The sequence below is a fragment of the Lampetra fluviatilis genome, chromosome 72 (assembly GCF_964198595.1).
Source record: "Lampetra fluviatilis chromosome 72, kcLamFluv1.1, whole genome shotgun sequence".
Lineage (NCBI taxonomy): Eukaryota > Metazoa > Chordata > Hyperoartia > Petromyzontiformes > Petromyzontidae > Lampetra > Lampetra fluviatilis.
This window is the reverse complement of record NC_136346.1, coordinates 1,001,006-1,023,308: the sequence shown is the minus strand read 5'-3', so window position 1 is coordinate 1,023,308 and position 22,303 is coordinate 1,001,006. Positions and strand designations below refer to the sequence as shown.

The 22,303-nt window shown below is 52.5% G+C and overlaps 1 protein-coding gene across 1 annotated transcript in view; it reads left to right on the top strand.

Annotated features, from left to right (window-relative positions):
* Nucleotides 1–18,841, top strand: part of LOC144953171 (solute carrier family 22 member 6-like) — a 19,793-nt gene extending 952 nt beyond the window's left edge. The window contains exons 1-11 of the mRNA XM_078883729.1: nucleotides 1–23; nucleotides 3,740–3,843; nucleotides 5,244–5,398; nucleotides 5,571–5,654; nucleotides 12,833–13,001; nucleotides 14,014–14,137; nucleotides 15,459–15,577; nucleotides 15,937–16,151; nucleotides 17,173–17,281; nucleotides 18,034–18,321; nucleotides 18,754–18,841. The exon at nucleotides 1–23 is cut by the window's left edge and continues 952 nt beyond it. Coding sequence (XP_078739855.1) covers nucleotides 1–23; nucleotides 3,740–3,843; nucleotides 5,244–5,398; nucleotides 5,571–5,654; nucleotides 12,833–13,001; nucleotides 14,014–14,137; nucleotides 15,459–15,577; nucleotides 15,937–16,151; nucleotides 17,173–17,281; nucleotides 18,034–18,321; nucleotides 18,754–18,841 — 1,478 coding nt within the window. The remainder of the gene's footprint in view (nucleotides 24–3,739; nucleotides 3,844–5,243; nucleotides 5,399–5,570; nucleotides 5,655–12,832; nucleotides 13,002–14,013; nucleotides 14,138–15,458; nucleotides 15,578–15,936; nucleotides 16,152–17,172; nucleotides 17,282–18,033; nucleotides 18,322–18,753) is intronic.
* Nucleotides 18,842–22,303: the final 3,462 nt, after the last annotated feature.

Genomic DNA, 22,303 nt, shown 5'->3' with positions numbered 1-22,303 from the left:
ATCAGTCTACCATCGTGACGGAGGTGAGATCTCCTCCTCAATCTTCATCATCATCAACATCATGATCGCAACAATCATCCTCATCCTCATCGGCAGCAGCAAAATCATCATCGGAACAATCATCATCATCATGAACAGCAGCAGAATCGTCGTCGTTAGCAGAATCATCATCAGAATAATCAGCAGAAGAATCATCATCATCGCAACAATCATCATCATCAGCAGCAGAATCATCATCGGAACAATCATCCTCATCATGAGCAGCAGCAGCAGCAGAATCGTCATCGTTAGCAGAATCATCATCAGAAGAATCATCATCATCATCGCAACAATCATCATCATCAGCAGCAGAATCATCATCGTGAGTAGAATAATCATGCGTAAGTGAGTGGCTGTGTGTGTGAGTGAGTGGCTGTGTGTGAGTGGCTGTGTGTGTGAGTGAGTGGGTGAGTGGCTGTGTGTGTGTGTGAGTGGGTGAGTGGCTGTGTGTGTGTGAGTGGGTGAGTGAGTGGCTGTGTGTGAGTGGCTGTGTGTGTGAGTGGGTGAGTGAGTGGCTGTGTGTGAGTGGCTGTGTGTGTGAGTGGGTGAGTGAGTGGCTGTGTGTGAGTGGCTGTGTGTGTCTGTGTGAGTTGGTGAGTGAGTGGGTGTCTGTTTGAGTGGGTGAGTGGCTGTGTGTGTGTGTGAGTGTGTGAGTGGCTGTGTGTGTGAGTGGGTGAGTGAGTGGCTGTGTGTGAGTGGCTGTGTGTGTGAGTGGGTGAGTGAGTGGCTGTGTGTGAGTGGCTGTGTGTGTCTGTGTGAGTTGGTGAGTGAGTGGGTGTCTGTTTGAGTGGGTGAGTGGCTGTGTGTGTGTGTGAGTGGGTGAGTGGCTGTGTGTGTGAGTGGGTGAGTGAGTGGCTGTGTGTGAGTGAGTGGGTGAGTGAGTGGCTGTGTGTGTGTGAGTGGGTGAGTGGCTGTGTGTGTGTGAGTGGGTGAGTGGCTGTGTGTGAGTGGCTGTGTGTGTCTGTGTGAGTTGGTGAATGAGTGGGTGTCTGTTTGAGTGGGTGAGTGGCTGTGTGTGTGTGTGAGTGGGTGAGTGGCTGTGTGTGAGTGGCTGTGTGTGTCTGTGTGAGTTGGTGAGTGAGTGTGTGTCTGTTTGAGTGGGTGAGTGGCTGTGTGTGTGTGTGAGTGGGTGAGTGGCTGTGTGTGTGAGTGGGTGAGTGAGTGGCTGTGTGTGAGTGAGTGGGTGAGTGAGTGGCTGTGTGTGTGTGAGTGGGTGAGTGGCTGTGTGTGTGTGAGTGGGTGAGTGAGTGGCTGTGTGTGAGTGGCTGTGTGTGTCTGTGTGAGTTGGTGAATGAGTGGGTGTCTGTTTGAGTGGGTGAGTGGCTGTGTGTGTGTGAGTGGGTGAGTGAGTGGCTGTGTGTGAGTGGCTGTGTGTGTCTGTGTGAGTTGGTGAGTGAGTGGGTGTCTGATTGAGTGGGTGAGTGGCTGTGTGTGTGTGAGTGGGTGAGTGAGTGGCTGTGTGTGTGTGTGAGTGGGTGAGTGGCTGTGTGTGTGTGTGTGTGAGTGGGTGAGTGGCTGTGTGTGTGTGAGTGGGTGAGTGGCTGTGTGTGTGTGTGAGTGGGTGAGTGGCTGTGTGTGTGTGTGAGTGGGTGAGTGGCTGTGTGTGTGAGTGGGTGAGTGAGTGGCTGTGTGTGAGTGGCTGTGTGTGTCGGTGTGAGTTAGTGAGTGGGTGAGTGGCTGTGAGTGGCTGTGTGTGAGTGGCTGTGTGTGTCTGTGTGAGTTGGTGAGTGAGTGGGTGTCTGTTTGAGTGGGTGAGTGGCTGTGTGTGTGTGTGAGTGGGTGAGTGGATGTGTGTGTGTGAGTGGGTGAGTGAGTGGCTGTGTGTGTGTGTGAGTGGGTGAGTGGCTGTGTGTGTGTTTGAGTGGGTGAGTGGCTGTGTGTGTGTGTGAGTGGCTGTGTGTGTGTTTGAGTGAGTGAGTGGCTGTGTGTGTGTGAGTGGGTGAGTGGCTGTGTGTGTGAGTGGGTGAGTGGCTGTGTGTGTGTGAGTGGGTGAGTGGCTGTGTGTGTGTGAGTGGGTGAGTGAGTGGCTGTGTGTGTGTGAGTGGGTGAGTGAGTGGCTGTGTGTGTCTGTTTGACTGTGTGTGTGACTGTGTGTGTGTGTCTGTTTGACTGTGTGTGTGACTGTGTGTGTGTGTGTGACTATGTGTGTGTCTGTGTGTGACTGTGTGTGTGGGACTGTGTGTGTGTGTGACTGTGTGTGTCTGTGTGTGTGACTGTGTGTGTGTGTGTGTCTGTGTGTGTGACTGTGTGTGTGTGACTGTGTGTGTCTGTGTGTGTGTGACTGTGTGTGTGACTATGTGTGTGTGACTGTGTGTGTCTGTGTGTGTGTGACTGTGTGTGTGACTGTGTGTGTGTGTCTGTGTGTGTGACTGTGTGTGTGTGACTGTGTGTGTGTGTGTGACTGTGTGTGACTGTGTCTCTGTGTGTGTAGTGGGATCTGGTGTGCGTGTGTGATTGTGTGTGTGTGACTGTGTGTGTGTGTCTGTGTGACTGTGTGTCTGTGTGTGTCTGTGTGTGTGTCTGTGTGTGTGTCTGTGTGTGTGTCTCTGTGTGTGACTGTGTGTGTTTCTGTGTGTGTGACTGTGTGTGTGTCTGTGTGTGTGTGTGACTGTGTGTGTGACTGTGTGTGACTGTGTGTGTGACTGTGTGTGACTGTTTCTGTGTGTGTGTAGTGGGATCTGGTGTGTGTGTGTGACTGTGTGTGTGTGTGTGTCTGTGTGTGTGACTGTGTGTGTGTGTCTGTGTGTGTGTCTGTGTGTGTAGTGGGATCTGGTGTGTGTGTGTGTGACTGTGTGTGTGTGTGTCTGTGTGTGTGTCTGTGTGTCTGTCTGTGTGACTGTGTGTGTGTCTGTGACTGTGTGTGTGTCTGTGTGTGTGTGTGTCTGTGTGTGTGTGTCTGTGTGTGTGTGACTGTGTGTGTGTCTGTGTGTGTGTGTGTGTGTGTCTGTGTGTGTGTGACTATGTGTGTGTGACTGTGTGTGTGTGTGTGACTGCGTGTGTGTGTGTCTGTGACTGTGTGTGGGTCTGTGTGTGTGTCTGTGTGTGTGTGTCTGTGTGTGTCTGTGTGTGTAACTGTGTGTGTGTCTGTGTGTGTGTGTCTGTGTGTGTGTGTCTGTGTGTGTGACTGTGTGTGTGTCTGTGTGTGTGTGTGTCTGTGTGTGTCTGTGTGTGTGTGTGTCTGTGTGTGTCTGTGTGTGTGTGACTGTCTGTGTGTGTGACTGTGTGTATGTGTCTGTGTGTGTGTGACTGTGTGTGTGTCTGTGTGTGTGTCTGTGTGTGTGTGACTGTGTGTGTGTCTGTGTGTGTGTCTGTGTGTGTGACTGTGTGTGTGTCTGTGTGTGTGTGTCTGTGTGTGTGTGTCTGTGTGTGTGACTGTGTGTGTGTCTGTGTGTGTGTGTGTCTGTGTGTGTCTGTGTGTGTGTGTGTCTGTGTGTGTCTGTGTGTGTGTGACTGTCTGTGTGTGTGACTGTGTGTATGTGTCTGTGTGTGTGTGACTGTGTGTGTGTCTGTGTGTGTGTCTGTGTGTGTGTGACTGTGTGTGTGTCTGTGTGTGTGTCTGTGTGTGTGACTGTGTGTGTGTCTGTGTGTGTGTGTGACTGTGTGTGTGTCTGTGTGTGTGTGTCTGTGTGTGTGTCTGTGTGTGTGTGACTGTGTGTGTGTGACTGTCTGTGTGTGTGTGACTGTGTGTGTGTGTGTGTAGTGGGATCTGGTGTGTACGCGAGCCCCGCTGAAGCAGCTGGCTCAGACTCTCTACATGACCGGACTCCTGGTCGGAGCTTTCATCCTGGGACCACTCGGTGACAGGTGATGGGGGTGGTGATGGGGGTGGTGATGGTGATGGGGGTGATGGTGGTGATGGGGGTGGTGATGGGGGTAGTGATGGTGGTGGTGGTGATGGTGGTGATGGTGGTGATGGTGGTGGGGGTGGTGGGGGGTGGTGGTGGGGATGGCGGTGGTGATGGGGGTGGTGATGGGACTGGTGATGGGGGTGGTGATGGTGATGGGGGTGATGGTGGTGATGGGGGTGGTGATGGGGGTAGTGATGGTGGTGGTGGTGATGGTGGTGATGGTGGTGATGGTGGTGGGGGTGGTGGGGGGTGGTGGTGGGGATGGCGGTGGTGATGGGGGTGGTGATGGGACTGGTGATGGGGGTGATGGTGGTGATGGGGGTGATGGTGGGGGGGGGGGGGGGGGGTGATGGGGGTGGTAATGGTAGAGATGGGGGTGGTGGAGGTGATTGTGGTGATGGGGGTGGTGATGGTGATGGTGGTGATGGGGGTGATGGGGGTGGTGATGGTGGCGAATAGCACTTGCCCGTACACCCCGTGCGAGGCTACCTGGGCGCACTTTGCCTGTGAGGTAGCGACCTCTGACCCCCCCACGTGACCCCGCGGTCTCCCCCAGACCCCCCCCGCCGACCCCCACGTCTCACACCCCCCATGCCCCCCCCCCCCCCATGCCCCCCCCATGCCCCCCCCTCCCTCATGCCCCCCCTCCCCCCCATGCCCCCCACCCCCCCTCCCCCCCCCCCCATGCCCCCCCCCCCCCCATGCCCCTCCCCCCATGCCCCCCCCTCCCCCATGCCCCTCCCCCATGCCCCCCCTCCCCCCCATGCCCCCCCCCCCCATGCCCCCCCCCCCCCATGCCCCTCCCCCCATGCCCCCCCCTCCCCCATGCCCCCCCTCCCCCCCATGCCCCCCCTCCCCCATGCCCCCCCTCCCCCCCATGCCCCTCCCCCCATGCCCCCCCCTCCCCCCATGCCCCCCCCTCCCCCCATGCCCCCCTCCCCCCCATGCCCCTCCCCCCATGCCCCCCCCTCCCCCCATGCCCCCCCCTCCCCCCATGCCCCCCTCCCCCCCATGCCCCCCCTCCCCCCATGCCCCCCCCTCCCCCCATGCCCCCCCCTCCCCCCATGCCCCCCCCTCCCCCATGCCCCCCCTCCCCCCCATGCCCCTCCCCCCATGCCCCCCCCTCCCCCCATGCCCCCCTCCCCCCCATGCCCCCCCTCCCCCCATGCCCCCCCTCCCCCCCATGCCCCTCCCCCCATGCCCCCCCCTCCCCCCATGCCCCCCCCTCCCCCCATGCCCCCCTCCCCCCCATGCCCCCCCTCCCCCCCATGCCCCCCCTCCCCCCATGCCCCCACCCACCTGTGCCCCTCCCCCCATGCCCCCACCCACCTGTGCCCCCCCCGCCCACGTGACCAGGCTGGGCCGCAAGCGAGTGGTGTCGCTCTCCCACCTGCTGCTGGCGTCGAGCGGCACCGCGGCCGCGTGCACCGCCTCGCTGGGCCCCTACGTGGCGTGCCGCTTCCTGGTGGGCGTGGCCACCACCGGCATGCTGCTCAACAGCCTCGCACTCTGTGAGTTAGCGAGTGAGTCAGTGAGTGAGTCACTCAGTGAGTTAGTGAGTCAGTCACTCAGTCAGTCACTCAGTCAGTCACTCAATCATCTACCCAATCAATCACTCAGTCAGTCACTCAATCACTCACCCACTCAGTCACTCACTCAGTCACTCAGTCACTCAGTCACTCACCTCCTCGCTGGGCCCCTACGTGGCGTGCCGCTTCCTGGTGGGCGTGGCCACCACCGGCATGCTGCTCAACAGCCTCGCACTCTGTGAGTTAGCGAGTGAGTCAGTGAGTGAGTCACTCAGTGAGTTAGTGAGTCAGTCACTCAGTCAGTCACTCAGTCAGTCACTCAATCATCTACCCAATCAATCACTCAGTCAGTCACTCAATCACTCACCCACTCAGTCACTCACTCAGTCACTCAGTCACTCAGTCACTCACCTCCTCGCTGGGCCCCTACGTGGCGTGCCGCTTCCTGGTGGGCGTGGCCACCACCGGCATGCTGCTCAACAGCCTCGCACTGTGTGAGTTAGCGAGTGAGTCAGTCAGTGAGTCACTCAGTGAGTCAGTCAGTCAGTGAGTTAGTGAGTCAGTCACTCAGTCAGTCACTCAGTCAGTCACTCATTCATCTACCCAATCAATCACTCAGTCAATCACTCAGTCAGTCACTCAATCACTCACCCACTCAGTCACTCACTCAGTCACTCACCTCCTCGCTGGGCCCCTACGTGGCGTGCCGCTTCCTGGTGGGCGTGGCCACCACCGGCATGCTGCTCAACAGCCTCGCACTGTGTGAGTTAGCGAGTGAGTCAGTCAGTGAGTCACTCAGTGAGTCAGTCAGTCAGTCAATGAGTTAGTGAGTCAGTCACTCAGTCAGTCACTCAGTCAGTCACTCATTCATCTACCCAATCAATCACTCAGTCAATCACTCAGTCAGTCACTCAATCACTCACCCACTCAGTCACTCACTCAGTCACTCAGTCACTCACCTCCTCGCTGGGCCCCTACGTGGCGTGCCGCTTCCTGGTGGGCGTGGCCACCACCGGCATGCTGCTCAACAGCCTCGCACTGTGTGAGTTAGCGAGTGAGTCAGTCAGTGAGTCACTCAGTGAGTCAGTCAGTCAGTCAGTGAGTTAGTGAGTCAGTCACTCAGTCAGTCACTCAGTCACTCATTCATCTACCCAATCAATCACTCAGTCAATCACTCAGTCAGTCACTCAATCACTCACCCACTCAGTCACTCACTCAGTCACTCAGTCACTCACCTCCTCGCTGGGCCCCTACGTGGCGTGCCGTTTCCTGGTGGGCGTGGCCACCACCGGCATGCTGCTCAACAGCCTCGCACTGTGTGAGTTAGCGAGTGAGTCAGTCAGTGAGTCACTCAGTGAGTCAGTCAGTCAGTCAGTGAGTTAGTGAGTCAGTCACTCAGTCAGTCACTCAGTCAGTCACTCATTCATCTACCCAATCAATCACTCAGTCAATCACTCAGTCAGTCACTCAATCACTCACCCACTCAGTCACTCACTCAGTCACTCAGTCACTCACCTCCTCGCTGGGCCCCTACGTGGCGTGCCGCTTCCTGGTGGGCGTGGCCACCACCGGCATGCTGCTCAACAGCCTCGCACTGTGTGAGTTAGCGAGTGAGTCAGTCAGTGAGTCACTCAGTGAGTCAGTCAGTCAGTGAGTTAGTGAGTCAGTCACTCAGTCAGTCACTCAGTCAGTCACTCATTCATCTACCCAATCAATCACTCAGTCAATCACTCAGTCAGTCACTCAATCACTCACCCACTCAGTCACTCACTCAGTCACTCAGTCACTCACCTCCTCGCTGGGCCCCTACGTGGCGTGCCGCTTCCTGGTGGGCGTGGCCACCACCGGCATGCTGCTCAACAGCCTCGCACTGTGTGAGTTAGCGAGTGAGTCAGTCAGTGAGTCACTCAGTGAGTCAGTCAGTCAGTCAGTGAGTTAGTGAGTCAGTCACTCAGTCAGTCACTCAGTCAGTCACTCATTCATCTACCCAATCAATCACTCAGTCAATCACTCAGTCAGTCACTCAATCACTCACCCACTCAGTCACTCACTCAGTCACTCAGTCACTCACCTCCTCGCTGGGCCCCTACGTGGCGTGCCGCTTCCTGGTGGGCGTGGCCACCACCGGCATGCTGCTCAACAGCCTCGCACTGTGTGAGTTAGCGAGTGAGTCAGTCAGTGAGTCACTCAGTGAGTCAGTCAGTCAGTCAATGAGTTAGTGAGTCAGTCACTCAGTCAGTCACTCAGTCAGTCACTCAGTCAGTCACTCATTCATCTACCCAATCAATCACTCAGTCAATCACTCAGTCAGTCACTCAATCACTCACCCACTCAGTCACTCACTCAGTCACTCAGTCACTCACCTCCTCGCTGGGCCCCTACGTGGCGTGCCGCTTCCTGGTGGGCGTGGCCACCACCGGCATGCTGCTCAACAGCCTCGCACTGTGTGAGTTAGCGAGTGAGTCAGTCAGTGAGTCACTCAGTGAGTCAGTCAGTCAGTCAGTGAGTTAGTGAGTCAGTCACTCAGTCAGTCACTCAGTCACTCATTCATCTACCCAATCAATCACTCAGTCAATCACTCAGTCAGTCACTCAATCACTCACCCACTCAGTCACTCACTCAGTCACTCAGTCACTCACCTCCTCGCTGGGCCCCTACGTGGCGTGCCGTTTCCTGGTGGGCGTGGCCACCACCGGCATGCTGCTCAACAGCCTCGCACTGTGTGAGTTAGCGAGTGAGTCAGTCAGTGAGTCACTCAGTGAGTCAGTCAGTCAGTCAGTGAGTTAGTGAGTCAGTCACTCAGTCAGTCACTCAGTCAGTCACTCATTCATCTACCCAATCAATCACTCAGTCAATCACTCAGTCAGTCACTCAATCACTCACCCACTCAGTCACTCACTCAGTCACTCAGTCACTCACCTCCTCGCTGGGCCCCTACGTGGCGTGCCGCTTCCTGGTGGGCGTGGCCACCACCGGCATGCTGCTCAACAGCCTCGCACTGTGTGAGTTAGCGAGTGAGTCAGTCAGTGAGTCACTCAGTGAGTCAGTCAGTCAGTGAGTTAGTGAGTCAGTCACTCAGTCAGTCACTCAGTCAGTCACTCATTCATCTACCCAATCAATCACTCAGTCAATCACTCAGTCAGTCACTCAATCACTCACCCACTCAGTCACTCACTCAGCCACTCAGTCACTCACCTCCTCGCTGGGCCCCTACGTGGCGTGCCGCTTCCTGGTGGGCGTGGCCACCACCGGCATGCTGCTCAACAGCCTCGCACTGTGTGAGTTAGCGAGTGAGTCAGTCAGTGAGTCACTCAGTGAGTCAGTCAGTCAGTCAGTGAGTTAGTGAGTCAGTCACTCAGTCAGTCACTCAGTCAGTCACTCATTCATCTACCCAATCAATCACTCAGTCAATCACTCAGTCAGTCACTCAATCACTCACCCACTCAGTCACTCACTCAGTCACTCAGTCACTCACCTCCTCGCTGGGCCCCTACGTGGCGTGCCGCTTCCTGGTGGGCGTGGCCACCACCGGCATGCTGCTCAACAGCCTCGCACTGTGTGAGTTAGCGAGTGAGTCAGTCAGTGAGTCACTCAGTGAGTCAGTCAGTCAGTGAGTTAGTGAGTCAGTCACTCAGTCAGTCACTCAGTCAGTCACTCATTCATCTACCCAATCAATCACTCAGTCAATCACTCAGTCAGTCACTCAATCACTCACCCACTCAGTCACTCACTCAGTCACTCAGTCACTCACCTCCTCGCTGGGCCCCTACGTGGCGTGCCGCTTCCTGGTGGGCGTGGCCACCACCGGCATGCTGCTCAACAGCCTCGCACTGTGTGAGTTAGCGAGTGAGTCAGTCAGTGAGTCACTCAGTGAGTCAGTCAGTCAGTCAGTGAGTTAGTGAGTCAGTCACTCAGTCAGTCACTCAGTCAGTCACTCATTCATCTACCCAATCAATCACTCAGTCAATCACTCAGTCAGTCACTCAATCACTCACCCACTCAGTCACTCACTCAGTCACTCAGTCACTCACCTCCTCGCTGGGCCCCTACGTGGCGTGCCGCTTCCTGGTGGGCGTGGCCACCACCGGCATGCTGCTCAACAGCCTCGCACTGTGTGAGTTAGCGAGTGAGTCAGTCAGTGAGTCACTCAGTGAGTCAGTCAGTCAGTGAGTTAGTGAGTCAGTCACTCAGTCAGTCACTCAGTCAGTCACTCATTCATCTACCCAATCAATCACTCAGTCAATCACTCAGTCAGTCACTCAATCACTCACCCACTCAGTCACTCACTCAGTCACTCAGTCACTCACCTCCTCGCTGGGCCCCTACGTGGCGTGCCGCTTCCTGGTGGGCGTGGCCACCACCGGCATGCTGCTCAACAGCCTGGCACTGTGTGAGTCACTCAGTCAGTGAGTGAGTCAGTGAGTGAGTCAGTCAGTCAGTGAGTCAGTCACTCACTCAGTCAGTGAGTCACTCAGTCAGTCACTCAGTCACTCAGTCAGTCACCTACCCAATCACTCACTCTGTGAGTCAGCCACTCAGTCAGTCACTCAGTCAGTCAGTCACTCAGTCAGTCACTCAGTGAGTCAGTCAGTCACTCAGTCAGTGAGTCAGTCAGTGAGTTAGTGAGTCAGTCACTCAGTCAGTCACTCAGTCAGCCAGTCACTCAGTCACTCAGTCAGTCACTCAGTCAGTCACTCAGTCAGTGAGTCAGTGAGTCACTCAGTCACTGAGTGAGTCAGTTACTCAGTGAGTCAGTCAGTCACACACTCAGTCACTCAGTCAGTCACTCAGTCAGTCACTCAATCACTCACCCACTCAGTCAGTCACTCAGTCACTCACCACCTCGCTGGGCCCCTACGTGGCGTGCCGCTTCCTGGTGGGCGTGGCCACCACCGGCATGCTGCTCAACAGCTTGACACTCTGTGAGTCACTCAGTCAGTGAGTGAGTCAGTGAGTGAGTCAGTCACTCAGTCAGTCACTCAGTCAGTCAGTGAGTCACTCAGTCAGTGAGTTAGTCAGTGAGTTAGTGAGTCAGTCACTCAGTCAGTCGGTCAATCATCTACCCAATCAATCACTCAGTCAATCACTCAATCAGTCAGTCACTCAATCACTCACCCACTCAGTCAGTCACTCAGCCAGTCACTCAGTCACTCACTCAGTCACTCAGTCACTCACCACCTCGCTGGGACCCTACGTGGCGTGCCGCTTCCTGGTGGGCGTGGCCACCACCGGCATGCTGCTCAACAGCCTGGCACTGTGTGAGTCACTCAGTCAGTGAGTGAGTCAGTGAGTGAGTCAGTCAGTCAGTGAGTCAGTCAGTCAGTCACTCAGTCAGTGAGTCAGTCAGTGAGTTAGTGAGTCAGTCACTCAGTCAGTCACTCAGTCAGTCACTCAATCATCTACCCAATCAATCACTCAGTCAATCACTCAATCAGTCAGTCACTCAATCACTCACACACTCAGTCAGTCACTCAGCCAGTCACTCAGTCACTCAGTCACTCACCTCCTCGCTGGGACCCTACGTGGCGTGCCGCTTCCTGGTGGGCGTGGCCACCACCGGCATGCTGCTCAACAGCCTGGCACTGTGTGAGTTAGTGAGTCAGTGAGTCAGTCACTCAGTCAGTCACTCAGTCAGTCACTCAGTCAGTCACTCAGTCAATCATCTACCCAATCAATCACTCAGTCAGTGAGTCAGTGAGTCAGTCAGTCACTCAGTCACTCACCTACCCAATCAGTCACTCACTCAGTCACTCACTCAGTCAGTCACTCACTCACTCACTCAATCATCTACCCAATCAATCACTCAGTCAATCACTCAATCAGTCAGTCACTCAGTCACTCAGTCACTCACTCAGTCAGTCACTCAGTCACTCAGTAACTCACTCAGTGAGTCAGTCACTCACTCACTCAATCATCTACCCAATCAATCACTCACTCAGTCAGTAAGTCAGTGAGTCAGTCAGTCAGTCACTCAGTCACTCACCTACCCAATCAGTCACTCACTCACTCACTCAGTCACTCACTCACTCAGTCAGTCAGTCACTCACTCACTCACTCAATCATCTACCCAATCAATCAGTCAGTCAATCACTCAATCAGTCACTCACCCAGTCACTTAGTCAGTCACTCAGTCAGTCACTCAGTCACTCACCACCTCGCTGGGACCCTACGTGGCGTGCCGCTTCCTGGTCGGCGTGGCCACCACGGGCATGCTGCTCAACAGGCTCGCACTGTGTGAGTCAGTCAGCCAGTGAGTGAGTCAGTCAGTCAGTGAGTTAGTGAGTCAGTCAGTGAGTCAGTCAGTCAGTCACCTACCCAATCAATCACTCACTCTGTGAGTCACTCACTCAGTGAGTCAGTCAGTCAGTCACCTACCCAATCAATCACTCACTCTGTGAGTCACTCACTCAGTCAGTCAGTTACTCAGTCAGTCAGTGAGTCAGTCAATCAGTCAGTGAGTCACTCAGTGAGTCAGTCAGCCAGTGAGTCAGTCACTCAGTCAGTCACTCAGTAACTCACTCAGGGAGTCAGTCACTCAGTCACTCAGTCAGTCACTCACTCACCTACCCAATCAATCACTCAGTCAGTCACTCACTCACCTACCCAATCAATCACTCAGTCCATCACTCACCTACCCAATCAGTCACTCACTCAGTCACTCACTCAGTCAGTCAGTCAGCCACTCACTCACTCAATCATCTACCCAATCAATCAGTCAGTCAATCACTCAATCAGTCACTCACCCAGTCACTCAGTCACTTAGTCAGTCACTCAGTCACTCAGTCAGTCACTCAGTCACTCACCACCTCGCTGGGACCCTACGTGGCGTGCCGCTTCCTGGTCGGCGTGGCCACCACGGGCATGCTGCTCAACAGGCTCGCACTGTGTGAGTCAGTCAGCCAGTGAGTGAGTCAGTCAGTCAGTGAGTTAGTGAGTCAGTCAGTGAGTCAGTCAGTCAGTCACCTACCCAATCAATCACTCACTCTGTGAGTCACTCACTCAGTGAGTCAGTCAGTCAGTCACCTACCCAATCAATCACTCACTCTGTGAGTCACTCACTCAGTCAGTCAGTCACTCAGTCAGTCAGTGAGTCAGTCAGTCAGTGAGTCACTCAGTGAGTCAGTCAGCCAGTGAGTCAGTCACTCAGTCAGTCACTCAGTAACTCACTCAGGGAGTCAGTCACTCAGTCACTCAGTCAGTCACTCACTCACCTACCCAATCAATCACTCAGTCACTCACTCACCTACCCAATCAATCACTCAGTCCATCACTCACCTACCCAATCAATCACACAGTCAGTCACTCAATCAATCACTCAGTCACTCAGTCAGTCAGTGAGTCACCCACCCACCCACTCACCCACCCACCCACCCACTCACCCACCCACCCCCCCACCCACCACCCCACCACCACCAGGCGTAGAGTGGCTGTCTCCCCGCCACCGAGAGCTCTACAGCGGCGTGAGTGGAGGCGTCTACACGGCCGGGCAGTTGCTACTGGCCGGTTTGGCGTTTGGAATCCGCGATTGGCGCCTCTTGCAGATCGTCATCTCGGTCCCCTACTTCGTCTTCTTCCTCTGGTCGTGGTGAGTCACTCAGTCAGTCACTCAGTTAGTCACTCAGTTAGTCAGTTATTTACTCAGTCAGTCACTCAGTCAGTCACTCAGTCACTCAGTCAGTCACTCAGTCACTCAGCCACTCATCTCGGTCCCCTACTTCGTCTTCTTCCTCTGGTTGTGGTGAGTCACTCAGTCAGTCACTCAGCCACTCAGTTAGTCACTCAGTTATTTACTCAGTCAGTCACTCAGTCACTCAGTTATTTACTCAGTTACTCAGTCAGTCACTCAGTCACTCAGTCACACAGTCAGTGACTCAGTCACTCAGTCAGTCAGTCACTCAGTCAGTCACTCAGTCACTCAGTCAGTCACTCAGTCAGTCACTCAGTCACTCAGTCAGTCACTCAGTCACTCAGTCAGTCAGTCACTCAGTCACTCAGTCAGTCACTCAGTCACTCAGTCAGTCACTCAGTCAGTCAGTCAGTCACTCAGTCAGTCAGTCAGTCACTCAGTTAGTCATCTCAGTCCCCTACTTCGTCTTCTTCCTCTGGTCGTGGTGAGTCACTAAGTCAGTCACTCAGCCACTCAGTTAGTCACTCAGTTATTTACTCAGTCAGTCACTCAGTTATTTACTCAGTTACTCAGTCAGTCACTCAGTCAGTCACTCAGTCAGTCACACAGTCAGTGACTCAGTCACTCAGTCAGTCAGTCAGTCACTCAGTCACTCAGTCAGTCACTCAGTAACTCAGTCAGTCAGTCAGTCACTCAGTTAGTCACTCAGTTATTTACTCAGTCAGTCACTCAGTCAGTCACTCAGTCAGTCAGTCACTCAGTCACACAGTCAGTCACTCAGTCCGTCACTCAGTCACTCAGTCAGTCACTCAGTCACACAGTCAGTCACTCAGTCAGTCAGTCACTCAGTTAGTCACTCAGTCAGTCACTCAGTCAGTCACTCAGTCACTCACTCAGTCAGTCACTCAATCAGTCACTCAGTCAGTCACCCACTCACCCACCCACTCACCCCCCCCCCCCCCCCCCACAGGTTCACCCCCGAATCTGCTCGCTGGCTGATTCAACGCGGCCGCTTCGAGGCGGCCCTCAAGGAGCTTCGCTTCGTCGCCAAAGTCAACGGACGCCGAGCTCAGGGGGACAAGCTCAGTCTGCAGGTGTCTCTGTGGGTTTCTGTGTCAACTCTGTGGGTCTCTGTGGGTCTCTGTGTCAACTCTGTGGGTCTCTGTGTCAACTCTGTGGGTCTCTGTGGGTCTCTATGGGTCTCTGTGGGTCTCTGTGTCAACTCTGTGGGTCTCTGTGGGTTTTTATAGGTCTCTGTGGGTTTCTATGGGTCTCTGTGGGTTTCTGTGGGTTTCTATAGGTGTCTGTGGATCTCTGTGAGTCTCAGGGGGACAAGCTCAGCCTCCAGGTGGGGGTGGGAGGGGTTTCTATCAGAGGTGGGACAAAGTCATTGTTATGCAAGTCCAAGTCGAGTCGCAAGTCATCAAATTCATGACTCGAGTCTGACTCGAGTCCAAGTCACATGACTCGAGTCCACATCTCATAGGTGGGACAAAGTCATTGTTATGCAAGTCCAAGTCGAGTCGCAAGTCATCAAATTCATGACTCGAGTCTGACTCGAGTCCAAGTCACATGACTCGAGTCCACACCTCTGGTTTCTATAGGTTTCTGTGTCAACTCTGTGGGTCTCTGTGGGTCTCTGTGTCAACTATGTGGGTCTCTGTGTGTCTTTGTGGGTCTCTGTGGGTCTCTATGGGTCTCTGTGGGTCTCTGTGTCAACTCTGTGGGTCTCTGTGGGTTTTTATAGGTCTCTGTGGGTTTCTATGGGTCTCTGTGGGTTTCTGTGGGTTTCTATAGGTGTCTGTGGATCTCTGTGAGTCTCAGGGGGACAAGCTCAGCCTCCAGGTGGGGGTGGGAGGGGTTTCTATCAGAGGTGGGACAAAGTCATTGTTATGCAAGTCCAAGTCGAGTCGCAAGTCATCAAATTCATGACTCGAGTCTGACTCGAGTCCAAGTCACATGACTCGAGTCCACATCTCATAGGTGGGACAAAGTCATTGTTATGCAAGTCCAAGTCGAGTCGCAAGTCATCAAATTCATGACTCGAGTCTGACTCGAGTCCAAGTCACATGACTCGAGTCCACACCTCTGGTTTCTATAGGTTTCTGTGTCAACTCTGTGGGTCTCTGTGGGTCTCTGTGTCAACTATGTGGGTCTCTGTGTGTCTTTGTGGGTCTCTGTGGGTCTCTAGGGGTCTCTGTGGGTCTCTAAGGGTATCTGTGGGTCTCTGTGGGTTTCTATAGGTGTCTGTGGGTCTCTAAGGGTCTCTGTGAGTCTCTAAGGGTCTCTGTGGGTCTCTGTGGGTTTCTATAGGTGTCTGTGGGTCTCTAAGGGTCTCTGTGAGTCTCTGTGGGTTTCTATAGGTGTCTGTGGGTCTCTAAGGGTCTCTGTGGGTCTCTGTGCTCTGCTTCTCAGATGCTGAGGGCAGCGATGGGCAAGGAGGGGAGTCTCGGGCGGCCCAAGAGGCATGGAGCCATCGACCTCCTGCGGCAGCCGCAGCTACGCAGACGAACACTCGCTCTGTCTGCCATCTTGTACGCTCACCCAACCACTCACCCACTCACTAACTGACTCGCTCACTCACCCACTCACTCACCCACTCACTCACCCACTCACTCACCCACCCACTCAATCACCTCCTGCGGCAGCCGCAGCTACGCAGACGAACACTCGCTCTATCTGCCATCTTGTACGCTCACTCACCCACTCACCCACTCACTCACCGACTCAATCACCCACTCACTCACCCACTCAATCACCCACTCACCACTCATTCACTCACCCACTCACCAACCCACTCACTCACTCACTTACCCACTCACTCACTCACCCATCCACTCAACTCACTCGCTCGCCCACCCGCCCACCCGCCCCCCCGCCCCCCCGCCCCCAGCTTCACGACGTCGTTCTCCTACTACGGCGTGGCCCTGAACCTGCAGAGTTTCGGCGTCGACGTCTACCTGATGCAGCTCGTCTTCGGCGCCATCGACATCCCGGCCAAGGCGCTGGCGCTGCTGGGCATGGCGCTGGCTGGCCGCAGGGCCACGCAGAGCGCAGCGCTGCTCAGCGCAGCCGTCGCCTTGCTGGGGATGCTCATCGTACCGCTTGGTAGGTGGGGGTGAGTGGGTGGGGGGGTGTGGTGGGTGAGTGAGTGGGTGGGTGAGTGAGTGGGTGGGTGAGTGAGTGGGTGGGTGAGTGAGTGGGTGGGTTGGTGAGAGGGTGGGTTGGTGAGAGGGTGAGTGAGTGAGTGGGTAAGTGGGTGGGTTGGTGAGTGAGTGGGTGGGTGAGTGGGTAGGTGAGTGGGTAGGTGAGTGGGTGGGTGAGTGGGTAGGTGAGTGGGTGGGTGAGTGGGTGAGTGGGTAGGTGAATGGGTGAGTGGGTGAGTGGGTAGGTGAATGGGTGAGTGGGTAGGTGAGTGAGTGGGTAGGTGAGTGGGTAGGTGAGTGGGTGGGTGGGTAGGTGAGTGAGTGGATAAGTGAGTGGCGCCATCGACATCCCGGCCAAGCCGCTGGCGCTGCTGGGCATGGCGCTGGCTGGCCGCAGGGCCACGCAGAGCGCAGCGCTACTCAGCGCAGCCGTCGCCCTGCTGGGGATGCTCATCGTACCGCTTGGTAGGTGGGGGGGGGGGTGAGTGGATTGGTGGGTGAGTGAGTGAGTGGGTTGGTGAGTGAGTGGGTGAGTGGGTGGGTGATTGATTGATTGGGTAGGTGGGTGAGTGAGTGGGTGGGTTGGTGAGTGAGTTGGGTGGGTGGGTGAATGAGTGGGTGAGTGGGTGAGTGAGTGACTGAGTGAGTGGGTGAGTGGGTGAGTGACTGAGTGACTGAGTGAGTGGCTGAGTGGGTGAGTGAGTGAGTGACTGAGTGAGTGGGTGAATGAGTGGGTGAATGATGGATTGAGTGAGTGGGTGAGCGAGTGGGTGAGTGGGTGGGTGAGTGAATGAGCGAGTGAGTGGGTGAGTGGGGGAGCGAGTGGGTGAGTGAGTGATTGATTGATTGACTGAGTGAGTGGATGAGTGAGCGAGTGAGTGACTGAGTGGGTGAGTGCCACAGCGCTACTCGCAGCACTTGCCCCAACAGCCCCTGTCGAGGCTACACGGGGTGGACGTTGCCTCCTCTGCGTCTCTGTGCAGAGATGACGACGCTCCGTGCCTGTGTGGTTGTGCTGGGCAAGGGAGCTCTCTCAGCATCCTTCACTTGCATCATCCTCTTCGCCAGCGAGAGTTTCCCCACCGTGGTGAGGTGAGTGGTTGAAGGATGGTGGTGAAGATGATATATACACTACACTATACACTACACTACACATACACTTCACTATGCACTACACTATGCACTACACTATACACTACACTATATATTACACTATACACTATACTATACACTACTATACACACTACACTAAACACTACACTATACACTACTATACACTATACTATACACTACACTATACACTACACTATTCACTACTATACACTACACTACTATACACTACACTACTATACACTACTATACACTACACTATACACTACACTCCACTATACACTACACTACTATACACTACACTACACACTACACTATACACTACTATACACTACACTATACACTACACTACTATACACTACACTACTATACACTACACTATACACTACTATACACTACACTATACACTACACTACACACTACACTATACACTACTATACACTACACTACTATACACTACACTACTATACACTACACTACTATACACTACACTACTATACACTATCCTACTATACACTACCCTACTATACACTACTATACACTACACTATACACTACACTACTATACACTACACTACTACACTATACACTACACTATACCACACACTACACTATACACTACACACTACACTATACACTACTTTGCCTGGGCTTGTCTGGACATTACCTGAGAGTGCCTGGGCGTGTCTATCCGTGTCTGGACCTGTGTCTCCACGTTACCTGCGGCGTGCTCAGGCAGAACGGTCTGGGCGCGTGCTCAGTGGCCGCGCGGATCGGAGGTCTCCTGGCCCCCCTCGTGATCCTGGCCGGCGACGTCGTCCCGGCCCTGCCCCTGGCGGCCTACGGCTGCACGTCGGCGCTGGCGAGCGTCGTGCCGTGGCTGCTGCCCGAGACGCTGCGGAGACCGCTGCCCGACACAGTGGAGGCGCTGGGTGGGGCAGGGGCAATGGCCGTCGTCGTTGCCTGTGACGTTGACGGCGAAGAGGGGGCGGTGGGGGCGGAGAGGCACGCGCTGGAGCCCAGGTGTTTAGTGCTACACGCTACACTACACTATATACTACGATACACTACACTATACACAATGATACACTATACACTACACTATACACTACACACTACATTATACACTACACTATACACTATGATATACTATACACTACACTATACACTATGATACACTACACTATACACTACACTATACACTACTATACACTAAACTATACACTACTATACACACTACACTATACACTACAGACTACACTATACACTACACACTATACACTACACTATACACTACACTACACACTACACTATACACTACACTATACACTACAGACTACACTATACACTACACTATACACTACACTATACACTACACTATACACTACACACGTCACTCACTCTCTCTGGCCAATCGGTGCCTCGTGCTGCCGTGTGCCGCCTCTGTCCACGCAGGAAGGAGCTTCCCCTGGGAGAGAAGTTTGAGGAGGAGGAGGTGGAGGAGGTGAAAAAGCGGAGCGGGCAGAGGTGGTGGAGGAGGTGAAGGTGGGGAAGAAGGTGGAGGTGGAGGAGGTGGACGAGGAGGAGGAGGAGGTGGTGGAGGTGGAAGAGGTGGTGAAGGTGGAGGAGGAGGTGGAGGAGGTGAAGGTGGTGGAGGAGGAGGTGGAGGAGGTGGAGGAGGAGGAGGTGGAGGAGGTGGAGGAGGTGGAGGAGTAGGCAGAGGAGGTGGTGGAGGTGGTGGAGGAGGTGGAGGAGGAGGTGGAGGAGGAGGAGGAGGTGGAGGAGGAGGAGGTGGAGGAGGTGGAGGAGGAGGAGGTGGTCGAGGAGGTGGAGGATGTGAAGGTGGTGGAGGAGGAGGTGGAGGAGGTGGAGGAGGTGGTGGAGGAGGTGGTGGAGGAGGAGATGGAGGAGGTGGAGGAGGTGGTGGAGATGGTGAAGGTGGTGGAGGAGGTGGTGGAGGTGGTGGAGGAGGAGGTGGAGGAGGTGGTGGAGGTGGTGAAGGCGGTGGAGGAGGCGAGGAGATGGTGGAGGTGGAGGAGGTGGAGCAGGTGGAGGAGGCGGAGGAGGTGGTGGGGATGGTGGAGGTGGAGGAGGTGGCATCTACATCTGCAGAACGTGAAGAACCAGTGGCATCTCCAGAACGTGAAGAACCAGCAAAGCGTACCCTACGCGTTAAATCGATCATCATTGTCGTCGTCTTATACAGAAACGTCAACGGACAGGTTAAGATTTTTTAAAATCCGTTTTGCACTTTTCAATGCTTCTTTAAAAGTGGAAACAATCTTGACAGAGGCTCTAAAATTGTAACTTGACACCAATAACAAATCGTTAAACATGATACCAACAACAATAATGCTAATTATTGTAGAAGTGATATGTGGCGAATATGATTTGTAGATTTACACTTTTGCACTTTAAATGCTCCTTAAAAGTGGAAACAATGTTGACAGGCACTGAAATCGTAAAACATTATACCAACAACAATAATACTAATTGTTGTAGAAGTGACATCTGGCGAACCAGATTTTTAGATTTACACTTTTGCACTTTCAATTCTCCTTTAAAGTGGAAACAATGTTAACATAGGCACTCAAATTGTAACATGGTACCAGCAACGCACTGTAACATATCAACAACACACTGTAACATATCAACAACACACTGTAACATATCAATAACACACTCTAACATATCAATAACACACTTTATAACATGGGACCAGTAACACACTCTAACATATCAAACAGGACCCTGCGGGGTGGGCTGGTAGGAATAATACTAATACCGGTACAGGGATATCGACCGGGTATAGAGGAGTTAAAAAGAAAATGATTTGTGCATGGGGGGTGAGCGATGACGTCCACACCCCCCTCCCCACTGACTCGCGCGCCCACAGAGCAAGGATTGCAACAGGCGATGTCATTGGCTGCGCCGGATGCGACGGCCATCTTGTTTAGTTCATTTAGTTCACGGATCGCAGGGGGGGGCGGGCGGCCATCTTGTCGGACAGACGGACAGTCGGACGGACGGACACATTAATCTATTGGTGGTCTGGCCCACTTCGTTCCTACCAGTATAACACACTGTAACATACCAGTAACATTGTAACATTTGATGTGGCGCTTTCGTTACTGCAGGAATTACTCTCTGGTTCTTTCGGTAAAGTCACGTAGAAAGAGAAAATGCTAAATTAAATACTAGCACACGACGTTTCGATAGCAACACAAGCAATCGTCATCAGGTACAAATGAGAGAGAAAACAAACCTAGTAAACTTAGAAATACAACGGGATACAACACAGAGACTCGGCTAACATAACGGTCAACACCCTACCTGGTTGATTGTGTTCTTCCAAAGATTGTTACATTTAAGAGAGAGATTAAACACATAACAGGAGACACACACACAGACACGTAAGCAGAGAGAGAGATAACACAGAGACACACAGAGAGAGATGAACACATAGGCACACAGTAACGTCTTATGCTATTATTTAATTTATTACTTTATCTTTCTACGTGACTTTACCGAAAGAACCAAAAATAATATTGTCACATATCAATAACACTTCATAACATGGTACCAGTAACACATTGTCACATATCAATAACATTTTATAACATGGTACCAGTAACACATTGTCACATATCAATAACACTTCATAACATGGTACCAGTAACACATTGTCACATATCAATAACACTTTATAACATGGTAACAGTAACACATTGTCACATATCAATAACACTTCATAACATGGTACCAGTAACACATTGTCACATATCAATAACACTTCATAACATGGTACCAGTAACACATTGTCACATATCAATAACACTTCATAACATGGTACCAGTAACACATTGTAACATAGCAATAACACTTCATAACATGGTACCAGTAACACATTGTCACATATCAATAACACTTCATAACATGGTAACAGTAACACATTGTCACATATCAATAACACTTCATAACATGGTACCAGTAACACATTGTCACATATCAATAACACTTCATAACATGGTACCAGTAACACATTGTCACATATCAATAACACTTCATAACATGGTAACAGTAACACATTGTAACATAGCAATAACACTTCATAACATGGTACCAGTAACACATTGTCACATATCAATAACACTTCATAACATGGTAACAGTAACACATTGTCACATATCAATAACACTTCATAACATGGTACCAGTAACACATTGTCACATATCAATAACACTTCATAACATGGTACCAGTAACACATTGTCACATATCAATAACACTTCATAACATGGTAACAGTAACACATTGTCACATATCAATAACACTTCATAACATGGTACCAGTAACAAATTGTCACATATCAATAACACTTCATAACATGGTACCAGTAACACATTGTCACATATCAATAACACTTCATAACATGGTACCAGTAACACATTGTCACATATCAATAACACTTCATAACATGGTACCAGTAACACATTGTAACATAGCAATAACACTTCATAACATGGTACCAGTAACACATTGTCACATATCAATAACACTTCATAACATGGTAACAGTAACACATTGTCACATATCAATAACACTTCATAACATGGTACCAGTAACACATTGTCACATATCAATAACACTTCATAACATGGTACCAGTAACACATTGTCACATATCAATAACACTTCATAACATGGTACCAGTAACACATTGTAACATAGCAATAACACTTCATAACATGGTACCAGTAACACATTGTCACATATCAATAACACTTCATAACATGGTAACAGTAACACATTGTCACATATCAATAACACTTCATAACATGGTACCAGTAACACATTGTCACATATCAATAACACTTCATAACATGGTACCAGTAACACATTGTCACATATCAATAACACTTCATAACATGGTACCAGTAACACATTGTCACGTAGCAATAACACACTTCATAACATGGTACCAGTAACACATTGTAACATAGCAAT